Here is a 16,709-nt window from a genome sequence, read left to right as displayed (position 1 = left end):
CAAGCTTGGTCGGTGAAGGCCTTCCCCCCCTTCCTCTTTTTCTTCTTCTCCTCTCTCATTCTTCCCAATTGGTGATGTGAATAGTGTCCACTTAATCCTACTCATTGTCTTTTATAGACCACCCCTTGGGACAAGCTGGTCCAACCATGGGTCCAACCTACGGCTCAAGTGAACCCAGCCAAGCCCAATCCCATTACTTACATGACCAAAGGTCACTCAAGTCATTTCACTACAACAACAAACTCAGCCTTATCCCAATTAAATGGGGTCGGTTACATGGATCCATTCAGAACAAATTAAGTAAAACAAAGATCCACAAAAAGAAAAGGAAAGTAAGAGGAATGAAGAATAAAAATGAAGAAATGAGAGAAAAAAAAAGTGAGTAATGGAAAATGAAAAATAAAAGATGAAAGATAAAAATAAGAGGCAAGAGGATAGCCTAGGAAATCAGGAGAATCTCAGCTACATGGTGTCGACAACGGGGATCCTTGCCGTCCAATAGGCTCTATCTGAGGTCATACTTGGCATAAGAGCCAGAATATGCATGTCGTTCTTCATAACCTCACCTATTGTTATTTTAGGCCTGCCCCTAGCTCTTTTAGCTCCTTCAATCGGAATTAGATCATTACTCCTTACTGAGGCGTCCCAGGCCACCATTGTACATGGCCAAACCACCTCAGACGACATTCTCGGAGCTTATTCTCGGAGCTTGTCGCTGATCGGGGCAACTCCCTCATCAGCTCTAATACATTCGTTCCTCACTTTATCCCTCCTAGTTTTTCCACACATCCATCTTAACATCGTCATCTCTGCAACACAAAACTTCGTTTTATGGCACTTCTTAACTGCCCAATATTCTGCCCCATACATCATAGCAAGTCGGACAACAGTCCTATAGAGCTTTCTTTTAAGCTTTAGGGGAATGCACCCAGGCTGTTTTGTTGGGGCTTAGCCGTCTAGGCGACCTTTGCCTTATTGCAAGGCGCCTTGCACTGGTTTTAATTGGTATCGAACCCGGTATTGACCCTTATTTGTCCCAAATATCATTTAAGTACTTAAGATATTATTCATAAATAAGCAAATACCCCCCTATTTGAATCCAATAAAAATTGGTAAAAAATAAAATTCCAAAACGCTAAAAAGTCAACCCTCAAGTTCAAGAACAAAAATTGGATTTTTGATGATAGGTAAAATTTTCAACTTTCTAATGCTGGGGTTTTTCTCAAATCTAAAAATTCTATAAATCTTAATATGGTAAGACATTGCTAAAATCCAAAAGAATAGTAAAATATTCATTTGTTTTGATATCTCAAATAGTTTCATTCTAAGCGATTTTGACAGCATTCACGCATACCAAATAAGGTTTGACCGGAACATAACTTCTTCAATATAAATCAGATTTAAGCAATTTTGGATTTGTTGGAAAGCTGGTTTTGTGCTCTACCTAATACTAAAAGTCTCATGTAAAATTAAAATCATCTGACTAATCAAACTTCTTGGAGAACAAGAACATGTTTCTAAATCAAGAACAATTTAATTACTTTTTATATAAGATCATATTTTCTAAGAACAGTATAAACGAAATGTGAGACTGGTATAAACCAGATGTATGTTTGATTGTTTCAAACTTCCAATAGCTTGCTTCTTCAGTTCTATTGTCTTCTAGTTCTATGCATAGTTATCAGGGCGGGTAGGCGACCATGACTTTTTAGAGGGTAAAAAAGCTAGGCGACACCGCCATGGCGCCCAAGGCAATGCCTTGATAAATATGGTTCTATGTTGATTTTTGATGACTTGATGTGGCTTAATATTGATTTTTGATGACTTAATGTGGCTTAATGTTGATTTTTGATGACTTGAGAAGGCTTAATGTTGATTTGTGATGATATAAGGTATATATTGTAGCATACTAAAATATTTCTAGCATACTAAATAATGTTAGAAAAGGGGGAAATAAAAAAAAAACACTTGGGGGCGCCTTGTTGCCTAAGCGCTTAGACACCCCTCCAATGCCTTGGGTTGCTTTACCGCCTTGACAACTATGATGTCACCTTCTATGTGTATGATAGACCGCAGATATCTGAAATAGTCACTTGGCGGTATCTCTCTCTCTCTCTCTCTCTCTCCTCAATTTTCATGATGTCATCATCCCGTATAGTGTGACTAAAGTTACGCATCATATACTCTGTCTTTGATCTACTGATCTTAAATCCTCTTGTTTCCAAGGTTGATCTACACAACTCTAACTTAGTGGTAATTCTTGTTTTTGTCTCATCTACCAAAACGATATCATCGACTTAGAGCATACACCACGGTACAGTTGGAAATGATGTAAAGATTAATCCAAGAGATAAGAGGAGAAGGTAGGAAGAAGACGAGAAGAAGAGAAAGAGATGGCAACCGAATGATGGAGAGATGATTTCTCTCCCCTATTTGATTTACTAATATGAAATAATAATTACAGCCATCTCCCTAGGGAGGTAAAAGGTAAAACAAGATAAATACAACAGAAGAAAAGAAGATACTAAGCTAGTGCCCAAACTACCCTTATTACATAAATTCTAATACTCCCCCCTCAAGTTGGAGACTAAATGTCATACATTCCCAACTTGCATAACAAGGTACTAAACTGATGAGGGATGAGCCCCTTGGTAAAGATGTCAGCCAATTGATCGCCTGTCTTAACAATAGTACAAATGTAGCCGGAGTCAATCGTTTCCTTAATGAAATGTCGGTCCACTTCAATGTGCTTTGTTCTGTCATGTTGCACAGGGTTGTGTGCTATACTAATGGCAGCCTTGTTACCACAATAGAGTCTCATAGGTGCCTCAGTATCAAATCCCAACTCTTGGGCCAGCCGTCTCAACCATAGGAGTTCACATACTCCATAGAGCCATAGCTCTAAATTCTACCTCTGCACTTGATCAAGCCACAACTGGTTGTTTTTTACTCCTCCATGTGACCATATTACCACCCACAAAAGAACAATAACCAGATGTAGATCGCTTGTCAGAAACTGAACCAGCCCAATCGGCATTAGTGTAGCCTTCAATTCTCAAATGGTTGTACTTGTCATATAGAAGACCTTTTCCTAGAGAGGACTTCAAGTATCTGAGGATCCGGTATACAGCATCCAAGTGTCCTCTCTTGGGGGCATGCATAAACTGACTCACCACCCCAACTGCATAGATGATAACTGGACGAGTCAAAGAGACATAAATCAACTTCCCTACAAGCCTTTGATATTTCCCTGCATCAACAAGGGAAGGTCTACAGTCTTCTCCTAGCTTATGATTCTGATCAATGGGAGAGTTTGCTGGTTTGCAACCCAACATCCCTGTCTCTTCCATCAAGTCTAGGACAAACTTCCTTTGATATATATTTATTCCCTTCTTAGACCTTGACACTTCAATCCCTAAGAAATACTTTAAGGGACTCAAATCTTTAGTCTCAAACTGTTTAGCCAAATAGGTCTTCAGCGTAGCTATCTCAGCCCTGTCATCTCCAGTTACTATAATATTATCGACATATACAATAAGGGTTGTGATGGTACCATTGCCTCGCCGGGTAAATAAAGTGTGGTCAGCTTGGCTCTGGGAATACCCATTCTTCAAAATTGCCTGTCTAAACCTCTCAAACCAAGCCTTCAGGGATTGTTTGAGACCATATAGTGCCTTCTTGAGCAGGCATACTTGCCCTTCAGCTGAGGGAAACTTGAAGCCAGGGGGAGTCTGCATGTAAACTTCCTCTTCTAGATCACCATGAAAGAAAGCGTTCTTCACATCCAACTGATACAATGGCCAATCTTTATTATCCGCCAATGATAAAAGAACTCTTATTGAGTTGTGCTTCACCATAGGAGCAAATGTCTCCTGATAATCATTCCCGTACACCTAACTATATCCTTTGGCCACTAACCTGGCCTTGTATCTCTCGACTGTACCATTTGATCGGTACTTAACTATGTAGACCCATCTGCATCCAATTGGAACTCTCCTCCTGGGAAGATCAACCAGTTTCCAAGTACAGTTCTTCTCAAGTGCCATCATTTTCTTAGACATGGCTTGCTTCCACTTTGGATCAGACATAGCCTCACTGACATTTTTGGGAATGGAAATAGAAGAGAGGGCAGTAGTGAAAGCAACACCTGTAGAAGAAAGTGCATCATAGGAAACAAACTGGGCTACAGGATTAGTGCGAGCTCTTTTCCTTTTCTAGCAGCAATAGGAAGGTCTAAATCAGAAGGAACGAAAGGGATGTTAGTTGACTAAGGAGGATGTATCTCAGGATGTGGATCCAAAGAGGACTCTTGGCAGGTCCTCTTTCCCTTTCCCTTCAAGCATTCACCTCTTTTGTACGCAACTAACTCTTTTTCATTGCTAGCATCAACACCTGAATGAGTATCAATATCAACAACAACAGCCCCTTCTTTGTGTTTCCCAATTTCAAATAGAAATGGAGAAGTAGGAAAAGGTGGGAGGATAGGGATATCAACAGCCTCTTCATTTCCACTAATTGGTGGGAGGAAAGGGATATCAACAGCCTCTTCATTTCCACTATCCTCCTCCTGAAGAGGATGTGGAGAAGGAGTAAAGAAAGGTATAGCTTCAAAGAAGGTGACATCTTGGGAGAGGAGTTGCCTTCGGGAAGAGGGATGGTAGCACTTATATCCCTTGGTAGAGGAGGAATATCCAAGGAAAATACATTTGAGTGCCTTGGGGTCAAGCTTAGTCCTAGCACATTTAATGACATGGACATAGCAGACACACCCAAACACCTTGGGAGGAAGAGAGAAAGCAGAAGTTTGAGGAGACAATATGTCTAAAGGGGGTTTGGAGCCAAGAAGTTTAGTGGGCATGCGATTGATTAAAAATGCAACAATAAGAAGGGCTTCAGACCAAAAAGTCTTGGGAATATGCATGCCAAATAGGAGACTCCTAGTGACTTCCAACAAATGGCGATTTTTCCTTTCAACCACCCCATTCTGTTGAGGGGTGTCAACACAAGCAACTTGATGGATAATGCCATGATTAGTAAAAAATTGTTGAAGTCCCCCCATACATATACTCTCCCCCTTTATCAGAACGAACAATTTGAATGTGAGTACCAAATTGGGTACAAATGAGCTGATAAAATTTTTTAAAGGCATCATAGACATCACTTTTTTGTTTCATCAAAAAAGTCCAAGTTGACCAGGAATAGTCATCAACAAAGGAAACAAAATAATGATAACCAAACAAAGAAGTAGTGGGAGAAGGCCCCAAAACATCAGAGTGCACAATATGGAAAGGAACATTGGATTTATTACCATGATAAGGATAAAGAGAACGACAATGTTTGGCAAACAAACATGGTTCACACCATGGTTCAAAATCTCGCGATATATGGCCGATATTTCGGATAGCTCGACACTGTCGAGACGAGATGACCATACGAAATGAAAAAAGTCCAAGTTTCGGTATATTTCGTGAAATTAAATTTCGGTATATTACTGAAACAATGTGTATTTAACTATTTATACTTCAGGGTCGACCATATACTATCAATCAAGGGTGCAAACCCAAAACACCACTTTGAGTTCATTTTTTTTGCAAAATGAAGGTTTAAATGTGTTTATTTAGCTTAAATAAGGGTGTACATAAAGTATCGGGCGTTAATATGACCAAAAACCCACCGAGATGGACTGCCGAAATATGGCAGAAAAATACCATATTTCGGCAAAATTTTGGTAAATTTCGGATATTTCGGAAATCTTGACTTGCCCGAAATGGTGAGACGAGACGAGACGAGATGAGATCTTGAATTATGGTCCACACTGAAACACATGGGAAGAAGGAATAGAAGAAAACAAGTGTGGTAATTTTGACCTCATAACACCGAAAGAAGGGCGGCCCAAACATTGATGTCACAACATCACAGAGTCAACAGTACTGTTATCATTATGCCCACATGCATAAGACTGAGCAGTAGGTAAGGGGGATGTCCCTGGATCAAGAAGATAGAGTCCCTGTTCCTAACGTCCACTACCAATAATCCTCTTCGTCACCAAATCCTGTGAAAAACACAATGAGATGAAAAAAAAGTGACAACAATTCAAGGATTTGGTTAGGTAGCTCACAGATAAGAGGTTAGTGTTGAACTTAGGAACATGAAGAACAGAGTCAAGGGAAATAGAAGAAGTAACATGGACACGACCCATACCAGAGATAGAAGAAAGAGAACTATCAGCGACCCTAACCTTTTCCTTACCTGAACAAATAGAGTAGGAGTCATAACACTGGGATATGCCGGTCATATGGTCAGTGGCTCCAGAGTCAATGACCCACGAAGGAGTAGTGGAAGAAGTAGATGTCGAAGCTTGTAAGGTGGAAGTTGAAGAATCTTGCACTGTAGGTGTAGAAGAAGAGCTATCCAAGTATGACATAACCCTTTTAAACCCTGCAATATCATCCTGAGTGAAAGAACTGGTGTTTGTCTGTAGTCCAGATAGATATCCCATGGGTTCAACCTCAGTCATCATAGTATGTGCTATGGCTCCCCCCCTCCTGCAGCCATGCATACCAGGGGGACAACCATAAAGCATCCAACAACTCTCTCTAGTGTGCCCAGATTTCCCGCAGTGATCACAACTGAATTTATCTTTGTCATTCCCCCGGGGTGGCCCTTGGCCCTTCTTCTGACTTCTGATATAATGTAAGACCACACGTAGAAAGTGGGGATGATACCCAAACCAAATGGGTAGTATACTCAGCCCAAGAGTGAAAACAAAACAGTAATCAAATCCACCACCAATACACAAACAAGCAACAGTTTCTTGAAAATAGCTGAATCAAATGCACCATTTGCACCTTAGCTTCATTCCATAATAATCAATAATACTCAAATAAGGTACTCCTTCAACCAACATCAACTATTCAACACACTACAAAGGCTGTAAAGATGAAACAGAGAAGTAAACCAGAAGCTGGCGGTACTTGTGAAGCTGTAAAGAAGTGAGCTATGTTCTTCAACCATTTCATATCACCAACCAAGTCCCTAGGGACTTTAAAGGGTGCCTCTGGGCGATTCTAATGAGCCTGCCCCCACTGCAAAATATGGTGGAATAAGGGAGAATCGAAAAAAGGAGGGAGAAGTTGGTGGTAGTGTAGCAGCAGCATAAACATGAATTGCAGGCCTTGAGTTTTCTTCTTTTGCAACCAGGCTTTTGGGGGCTTGAAAGGGGAGCGTAGGACGACTTCAATGAGCCAAGATTGAACTCCAACAAATGTAGGATGAAGGAGAGACAAGCTACAAACTCAGGGGCTGGCAGTAACCAAGTCTGAGCATTCCTTTGTTGATTTCAGATTTTGAGATTCAAATAGTCAAATCTTCACCTGAATACCTATCTTGGTGCTTCCATGGTCTTTATCAAGACATATGGCATGATTCCTTCAATGTTTTCACATAGCAGCCCCTTCCTTGGAACCCCTTTGTAACCTAGGGATCCAAAGAGAGAGAGAGAAGGCAGTGAGCTTGTAGAACGACTCTCAAACCAGAATCGGAGAGTGCTCTGATACCAAGTTGGAAATGGTGTAAAGATTAATCCAAGAGATAAGAGGAGAAGGTAGGAAGAAGAATAGAAGAAGAGAGAAAGAGATGGCAACCGAATGATGGAGAGAGATGATTTCTCCCCCTTATTTGATTTACTAATATGAAATAATAATTACAGCCATTTCTCTAGGGAGGTACACGGTAAAACAAGATAAATACAACAGAAGAAAATAAGATACTAGACTAGTGCCCAAACTACCCTTATTACATAAACCCTAACAATCAAGGATTGATTGCTCACACTTGAATGCTCGGGGTTTTCAAACCACTAATAACCTGTCGTCAAACAATCACCAAACATTTGGTATAACACTTAAAAGAGCCAATTATTTCATCCTCATTTGGTCAAGCCTGCCAAAATAGGCAAAATGAGTAAACTGGGGTTATCCAGACTCGTATCCCCGCCGGACTCATCGGATACCAGCCGGATCCACTGCCAGGTCGAAGGCATGCTCGCCGGTTGTCTCTGCCAAGCAAAATAAAAACAGACATAAAACTCTGGAGGCAACCATAGTTGTCAAAGCGTTGCCTAGGCGTCCAGGCGCCTTGATCGCCAAATTTGCTTCGCCTTAATTTTGGACCCTCTCCGATGCCTTGGGGCACCTAGACGCCGTGACAACTATGGAGGCAACCGGAGCCCTCTGGTTATTCTGCCAGGTCACTGGTTAGTTTTTCCGGTGATCCAGTTGTGCTACAGTGCCTGCTCGAGAGCAGTTTTGGTCAAAGGATATAGGGGTTTTCAAGGGGCCTTACAGTCAAACCTTCATGCACAGAGATTGAACACCTTTAACATTAAAATCCATCACCCATAATATTTTATAACTCAAATCACACAAGAAATTAAACTCTATTTTATGATTTGAGACATTTACCATGTTTTCCCCTTTTCTTCCAGGTTCAAATCCGAGAATCTACAAACCCATTTCGTTTTCCTCAAATGAAAAGCTGAAACATGATGCAATACTTACTAAATCACTCTATACAAACATCAAACTCGTTATCTAACACCTAGGTTAGAAACCAATTAAATTCTAGGGTAGTTTTACCTCTAAATTTCCTTCAAGCTTGAAATAGGTGAAGTTGTGGTGCTCAAATCACTCGCCAAGACTTAGATTTCATTTTACCTTTTGAATCCCAACTCAACTTTAGTCCTCCATGGACCTTCAACTTGCTGGGGTTGTTTTTCACTCTTTCTTCTTTCTCTTTTTCTTCACCTCTCTCTTTTCTCTCAAAAGGAATGTTGAGTAAGTCTCAACTTAGCCCCAACATATGTCTTTATGCAGACCCAACCATGAGCCATGTTGACCCAACCCATGACTCAACATAGACCCAACTCAGTCCCTTATGTGAACCCTCATGTTGAACCAAATTGACTCAACTCATAAATCACATTACTTTACCAACCTTAGGACCTTTAGTCTAATTCACTATATATACATATATATGTCAAATACTATATTTAAATCCTATACTTACAAAACTTGTGAAGTAAACAATAGAATTTTATAATACTTGACGTAAGGGTAAGTTATATGGTTGGCCATGATCGAATTTACGAAAATGCCACTCTTAATTAAATTAATACATTTGTCACTTAATTGGGAGTAAGACATCAATGAGCATCCACCATTAAGCAAAATCATCAGGACATTCACAATAACTTCAAATTTCTAAAACTAAAATTTGGGGTATTACATCCTCCTGGGACCATGATTATTTGATAAGAAGGCATAACATTGTGGTTATGAGAACACTTATTCCTTTAAACATGGTCAAGGTTTAAAATCTCGTTTCGTTTCGGTATTTCAGTCGAAATATTGTATTTTTCTGGTAGATTTCGGTAGGTCATTTCGGTAGGTGTCAGGCCAAATTAAGGCCTGAAATTTTATGGAAACCCTATTTTAGGCTATATAAACACCTATATATGTTCAAACTGTAAAAATAGTCACCCAAAGTGGTGTTTTGGATTTGCACCCTTGATTGGCAATATACAGTCGAATCCTAATGTATAACTTAGTTAGTTACACATACACATTGTTTAAGACTTTAAGTACTAGACGACATAATAAATGAATAATTAATAAGCAATTTAAACAAGTAATTCACTTGGAAACATAAAGTCAATGACTCATAACTTAAGTCATAATATTAAGTACAATAAGTCAATAACAGGATGACATCAATATCCCAAATTCCCAATACAAGTCAAAGTAGTCATCGACATCCAGTGACTCAAATGTGTACTAATAATAATTACTCCGTCGTCCAGGACCCCACTCATAGTCCGATGGAGCTGATGTGCATTGTTCTCCGACTATTGGACATATGAATGCCTTGTCATAGTCTGGGTGAAGAAATGAGTGTAGTCATCCACAGTTGCCATGTAAATTGCATCATCAACGTGCGGAAGGTAACCTATCCTAGGATATGGGTCACCAAAGTATGAAGAACCACGACTACCCATTGATCCACTTGGATATGACGATTCTGGGAGTATGTACGGGTACGGTTGGTGGGTTGAGTAGGAGAAGATGTCATTCACAAAAGATGGGGCGAAGATTCGAAGAACAAACTAAAAATCACCAAAAGAGTGAAGAATGAAGAAATAGGACCAAAACTCGAAAAATAGCAGTCTTGTGAGCTCGAATTTCGACCGAGAGTCTCGAGACTCGGTCTTTTTATAAGGTGTGTTTGTAACATCTTGCCGATATTTTGGTGAGATGTTACAATGGCTCAAAATCTCCCGAGATGACCGAAATCTCAGTCGAAATATTGCATTTTTTCATATTGAACTAGCATTTCGTTTTCTACCAAAAAAAAAAAAACTAGCATTTCATTTCGAGAAGGTCAAGATACTCGAAATTTTCGAAATCTCGACCGAGATATAACGAGTTTTTGTACTATGAACACGGTGGACTTGAGATGAAGTTCCTTCCAGCTAAGGACTTTTTGGCGATCAATCTTTTATGGACAACAGGATCATTTCTCCTCCAGTGTGTTGATCTAAATGGCCTCCTTGGCCCTTGTCCAAACTCAACAGAGTCGAGTTCTTTTCTAAGGAGGAGAATTGATGTTGTGGCCTTAAGAGTGGTTGGACCAACACAATCGGGTTTGGAAACCAAAGCCCAGACTTAACCAGTCCCACCTGAGTTTTTTGTCTAATTAGGGCTGGCAGCAGTAGTTTATTTTTTCATTTAAATTATTGGTAGCATGTCATGGGTAAAGAGTGGAGTTTACCTCATATTCTATCACAATTGTAGAGTTTGAATAGAAGTGTTTGTTTTCCCTTTATATATTTCTACAGATTTGAGATATGGAATGAAATCGAGAGTTCTTTTACGTTGTTGAGTCATGAGTGTTCATGTCGAGTTGGTCAACTGCTGTTCCGTTTTCCAATTTCCCCTCCCCATTAATCTCTCTCTCTCATCCTTGCTGTTCATTATTTTTTACTCTTTCCTGTTTCTCTTCTTCCTCATCTGCTAAACGCTAGCGTGACCAAGGCACTCCATGAACTAAGGGTTGAATCACATCTCCTTGGTGATTCCATCCTTAGATCCTCGAACCTAATACTCTCCCTTCTGTGAGATTTAAACAGAATCTCTACCTGGTTCTGCAACATCCGCCAGCAAGTTTCGAAAACCCCAATTTAGTTGCTAGGTTGAAGATTGAGTTCGCACATGCCTGGTTTTTAGAGGATCCGTAGCAGAGAATCCAGTCCCAAAACTCTAGGGCGTGATCCGATATATCGTGTAGGAGATTTCTCCTTTGCAGTCGCTTGGTTTTGGTGTTGTGAGGTAGGAGACGATATCCCCTCCCATGATTCCCCTTTTGTCTCTTTATTTCTTTTTTTTCCCTTGTTTCCCAAATTACCCTTCTTTTCCCTTTCTTCTGTATTACCCTTTAATTAACTTTACTTCCAAGGTTGTCCTTGCCCCTTTTATTTTAATTCCCTTCTAATACTTTCCCCAATCTAACTACTAATGTACCCTTTAAGAATTTTTTCCTTTGCAGCCCTGCCACTCTTATAAACTTCAATTTATTTACTGTTTTGCCACTAATCCTTTGATTTGAGCTTTTTACTCTTCTTGTGGGCCCATAATGATTCCGAATTATGTTTCCGAACCCGGGAGCGCCGTCATTCCCATTCATTCCATATTCAAGGCTAATCGATGGTTGCTTATTGCTTAGACATATATATAAAAAGAAGACTTCTAATAGAAACTGAATTTAACAAAAACTGGGAAACTATCTTAATGTCACGTATCTTCCAAAATAAAACAGAATAAAATAAAAGATTACAATATCAAACCCTACCAGCCCTCATTGGATCAGAATCTTTTTTTGTGCTGAGTTTGCCTCAGTCTGTGCTTCCAGATTGGGTCTGGTCCAGCCACGCAAATGCAACTGCATCACAGGTTTTGTGTGTTTTTGTGTACTTTGTGTGGCTAAATATTCAACTTATGTGTCTGATAGCATTCAAAATTGTCCAGGTTATTTCAGCATCTTTGGAGCAAGGAGTCCGGGAAGGGAGGATGTTGCTCCATGACTGGCTAGTAATTCTCACAGCTCAATACAATGATGTTTGCAAAGTTGTTCAGTATGGGAATGAAAGCGTAGCAAGTTCTCCGATTGATGTCACACTCGCACAATGTCCACAACTGCAACCTTTACCCCGCCTTGTATTTGCTTTGCTCAGAAATCCCCTTCTTCGGTTCCATGAAGAAGGTGTTCATCCAGACTATCGTATATACCTGCAATGCCTTTTCAGGTATTTGATACTTCAGTAGGTAGCACTATGCGTCTTTTGCATAGGATCATGTCATACAATATTATGCAATGTAGATGCAAGTTTTTTTACCCTACTAACTAAGAACCTATTGCCTATTTCTTTTGTGTCTGGTTAACTGCGGAGGTAAGGATGGCAGCGGGTGGTCAGGTTTAGAAACAGAGCTCATTTTTCTCACTATCTTTCCTGTTCTGTGTCTATACTTTGGGGAGTGAAATCCATCCTGATGGAACCCAGAATTGAATAAAACTTGATATGGCATGGAAAAAGGGTAGGTAGGGGGAGGAGTTTGTTAGGGTAAGACTGTAAGAATGATATGAGGCAGGTTGCCTTCTTAACTCACCTCACTACTACCATAGCTTATGGATCTGTGTCATTGTTATATTAGCTGGCAAATTTCATCACCCTCATTTTCCACTTCTGCACACTTGGCTCCTTTTTGCTGGCTGAGCTTTGCCTCATCTTTCCTCCCCACTCCCTGCGTGTGCACATTTTTTGTGCCCCCCCCCCCCTTTTGGGTGTGGGGTGGGGTGGGGCTTTGGTTTGGTTTGGTTAATTGGTTCACAGTATAATATCATGTATGCACCATTCACTTTCTATTTTTTTTTTTTTTTTTTTTTTTTTTTTTTGAGTCTTGGAAAGAAAATTATGTGAGCAATATGACTGATTGATGTTTCCATGCAGTGCCTTGGAACCGAGTTCTCTTCACTGTGCGGTGTATCCTGTACTGACATCATATGCTACCCCAGATAAGCAAGCATATCCTCGCCACTCATTGAGTCATGCTGCCCTTATAACTAGCGGAAGTCCAATATTTTTTCTGGATGCCTTCACCACTCTCATTGTTTATTATTCTTCAACTGCAGACCCAACCATTCCTTTTCCTCCTCCACATGATTGTAAGCCCTTGTGTTTGTCTTTTTTTAATCTTCGAGTGTATGTTTGGTGTTCATGACTAAGAAAGTAAAGTTATACTAATTTTGCTAAGATGATGTCATCTGTTCAGGCCTACTTCGGACTACAATTAACAAACTGAAGCAGGAGAGAAGTATCACACCAAAGCTTATATTTATCCGGGGAGGACACGATGATGCCTCTCCATTTGAAAACTACCTTATTGAAGAGCAAGATGTTGATGGGAGTGGTCTCACTAGTGCCATGGGTTTCGTTTCCTTCCTTGAAGATATCAGCCAGAATGTTTTGGAATACATGAAGACTTGATGTCACATAATCAAACCTCAACATAACTTAGAAAGAAAAATACAACTTATTAACCTATTACAGTGCCAAGACATGGAAGAGATTGGAGGGCCTTTGATAGGAACAATCATATGTAGCAATGTAACTTGATAGATATTGAGAAATTCCGCATTTAGAGAGTTGGATAGAGAACAAGAGCGTATTCTGATACACCAGATGCATTTCTGGGCAGAAGTTTTTATGATATTATCATAGCATGCTTGTTGGCGTAAGGACAAAAGTTTTAGTGAGAACATTCTTGGTGTGGCAAATTGGGGCAGAGTCTGGATCAGTCAACGTTATTGCATCAATGTTAACTTAATGTGACCAGTCACATTGGATGAGGCATTAGAGCGAATTTGATATTGGTCCAATTAGTTATAGAATGGTGGGATAGTAATTGACCCCATTAGTTGGTATAATACTATATTTGTTAATTGAATTCAGCTGAATTGAGTTGGGCAAGTGCTGTGATAGTACAAAGAGTTTTAATTCTAGCTCACAACCATTTGATAGGACTAGGATGTCACAATTCACTTTGTTGAAATACCTTGATTTCAGAAACTATCTTAGACATGAGTTTACATGGACAATGGACATTTAGGGAATGACTTTGGCGTATACTACTTGTTTATACTCTTTGCAGTTGGAAGCTTAGAAGTGGTCCAACTCTACCTCAAGTTGGAATCATGCCCAGTATATCACAAGCAGATCCATTTGAAATTGTCAGATTCCAGTTGGTTGAGCCTGATCACTTAAGTTTGGCCTTATCGTATCATGTAGACATTGCAATCCAATTGCTTTACTTACTAAAATGCAATTCAAATGCTTGCTTATACATATCTTTTGCAGCTCTTATTATTTTTTATGAAATGAAAATCATCCATTAAGAAAGTAAACTGTTAATATTTACATCATCCCCAGAGACAATGAAATTTAACTTCTAAAGCAATACTTTGCTAGTCAGCCACTTGAACATCTTAACAACATCATCAGATTTATCACCAAAAAAAAAAAAAGAAATAAAAAACAATTCCTTTAGCATACTCTGAAATAAATCAAAAAAAAAAAAGAACCAAATCCCAAGGCCATACCTCAATACTCGGCTCTAGTAACCATTGCGTCAACTCTTGCGTCAACTCTTGCACATCTGATCAAATTTCCACAATCGACCATCCCCTAGACAAGCTATTCAAAAGACCCTTAGCGACATCATCTATTTGTTTTTTATTCAACAAAAACCCCATAGCAATAAGCTGAAAGTGGCAGTGGTATAAAATGCCATAAGCCCATCCAGGTCTATTTTAAGATGTGATTAGATACTCCTGAAGAGGTTATTGCTGCCTCAAACAAAGCTTCCTGGAGTTTATGGTTTCCTTATCTTCACCGGGATTGCAACACTCTTCCCAACCTTTCCAGCCACCGAGTATTACTGGATGGATTGCTTCGGAACCAAGTACATAAAGATAAATTGTGATGCAAGTTTGATTCTCAATACTTCAACCGGTGGTTTAGGATTGATTTGTCGGGATTTAAAGGTCCTCTCCTTGTTGTATCAATTCCAGAAAAGTTCTCTATTGTAGCAGCAAGTGAGGCCATGGCCCTCCGTGGTGCTCTTTTAGATGCACTATCTAAAGATTTTGAGAAGTTGGTTATTGAGTCAAATTGTAAGGATGTGGTTTCTTACCTACAGAACGGAGTTGGTACTTCTCCTTCATATCTAAGATCTATTTCAGAGGATATCAAACATCTGTCTAACTGTTATACCCACACCCGAGATCTTAATATTTTATTGTTATCCTTGTGACGTGTAGATGGTGTTGCCATGTATGACGTGAGCTGTTCACAATGATGGTTAAGCCCAGTTACAAGATCATTGACTTTGGCACGGGTTTGCCCGTCGAGGAAAGGTTCCTCAACCAGGAGTGGGGGAAATTTATCGATGGCGATTGTGTCGACCATTCTCCTAGTACAAGCCCTAGGAGTGAGGAGTACCGGAGAAAATACCCTATATCGCCCCATTTAGACACTTCGCTCACTGATGAGGTCGGCATCACAGTGGGGAAATTCTTCGGGATCGTGGAGGACACAACGTGATGGACAAGGGGTAAGTTACTAACCTCTTGTTTTGCTTGTTTACCCTCTCCTTAGTCCTTGAAGTGGGGGCCAAGGTCCGAGACCTTTTCTTTTGCTGTTTCAGCCCTTTTGGCTAGAACGGATTTATGGACAGACCCACAAGGGTGGGTTACATCCGTAAATCCATTTGTGCTATTATGTGCTTTGTGTATGTTTTTTTGTGTGGGACCCACATACCCGTGTTCCAAATATAATGGCTATGTCTCCGGACATGGTGGACCCCACCCTTACCTACCCCATGTGTTGTTGGGCTATGCAACTGGGCGGGCCCACAAGGCTTAAACTATACTAAAATGGGTTATGACTCAGGGACCTAGCCAAACAGACCTTAAGGGAGCAACTAGTTATAAATACACCTTGGAGACCATTTATTGGTCATTACTATCCTAACCTAACAACCGATTAGGAGAAGAAGGAGTAAAGAGATTGTTGAAGGTGGAGAAGAAGGTGGAGGCTTTGGGGCTTGCTGATTTGGAGGACCTCTATTGGGGTAGGTAAGCATATATCCTCTCTCTCCTTTCTCTACCTTTGGTTCTTAAGGACCCTTCTATGGAGTTCGGTCCTAGCCTAGGGTTCCACTTGGAACCCAAGGGTGTTGTTAATGGGACACCTACCTTAGCTCATGGGTGGGTTGATGCTCATCCTTGGACAACTAAACACCCTATTCATACTTCCCTGTTGGACTCTTAACCATTTGCAAACTTAACCTAGAAATGGAACCTTGGGAGAAACCAATACTTGAATCCCTAAGACCAAGCTTAGACTAGGTCATAGTGACCTTAAGGGACCTTGGAATGATCTTCCCTAAGCCCTAAGACCTTAAAACATACAAGGAACTAAGTTGGAAATCGAGGGCTTAAGGAACACATGTTCTGCCTCGAATGGATTTACGGATGGGCCCAAGTATCGGGGCTTACATTCGAGAATCTGTTCCATATACTTACTCGATCCCTTAAGG

General features: G+C 40.2%; 1 protein-coding gene across 1 annotated transcript in view; it reads left to right on the top strand.

The window, feature by feature from the left end:
* Window positions 1-13,973, top strand: part of LOC122651875 (protein transport protein SEC24-1) — a 77,614-nt gene extending 63,641 nt beyond the window's left edge. Inside the window, exons 12-14 of the mRNA XM_043845437.1 lie at window positions 12,081-12,358; window positions 13,061-13,275; window positions 13,383-13,973. Of these exons, the coding sequence (XP_043701372.1) occupies window positions 12,081-12,358; window positions 13,061-13,275; window positions 13,383-13,597 (708 nt within the window). The 3' untranslated portion in view covers window positions 13,598-13,973. The remainder of the gene's footprint in view (window positions 1-12,080; window positions 12,359-13,060; window positions 13,276-13,382) is intronic.
* The last annotated feature ends 2,736 nt before the right edge of the window (window positions 13,974-16,709 follow it).

Source organism: Telopea speciosissima, chromosome 2, assembly GCF_018873765.1.
Source record: "Telopea speciosissima isolate NSW1024214 ecotype Mountain lineage chromosome 2, Tspe_v1, whole genome shotgun sequence".
NCBI classification, from domain to species: Eukaryota; Viridiplantae; Streptophyta; class Magnoliopsida; order Proteales; family Proteaceae; genus Telopea; species Telopea speciosissima.
The sequence above is the reverse complement of the archived record's forward strand: the minus strand, read 5'-3'. Positions and strand labels throughout refer to the sequence as shown.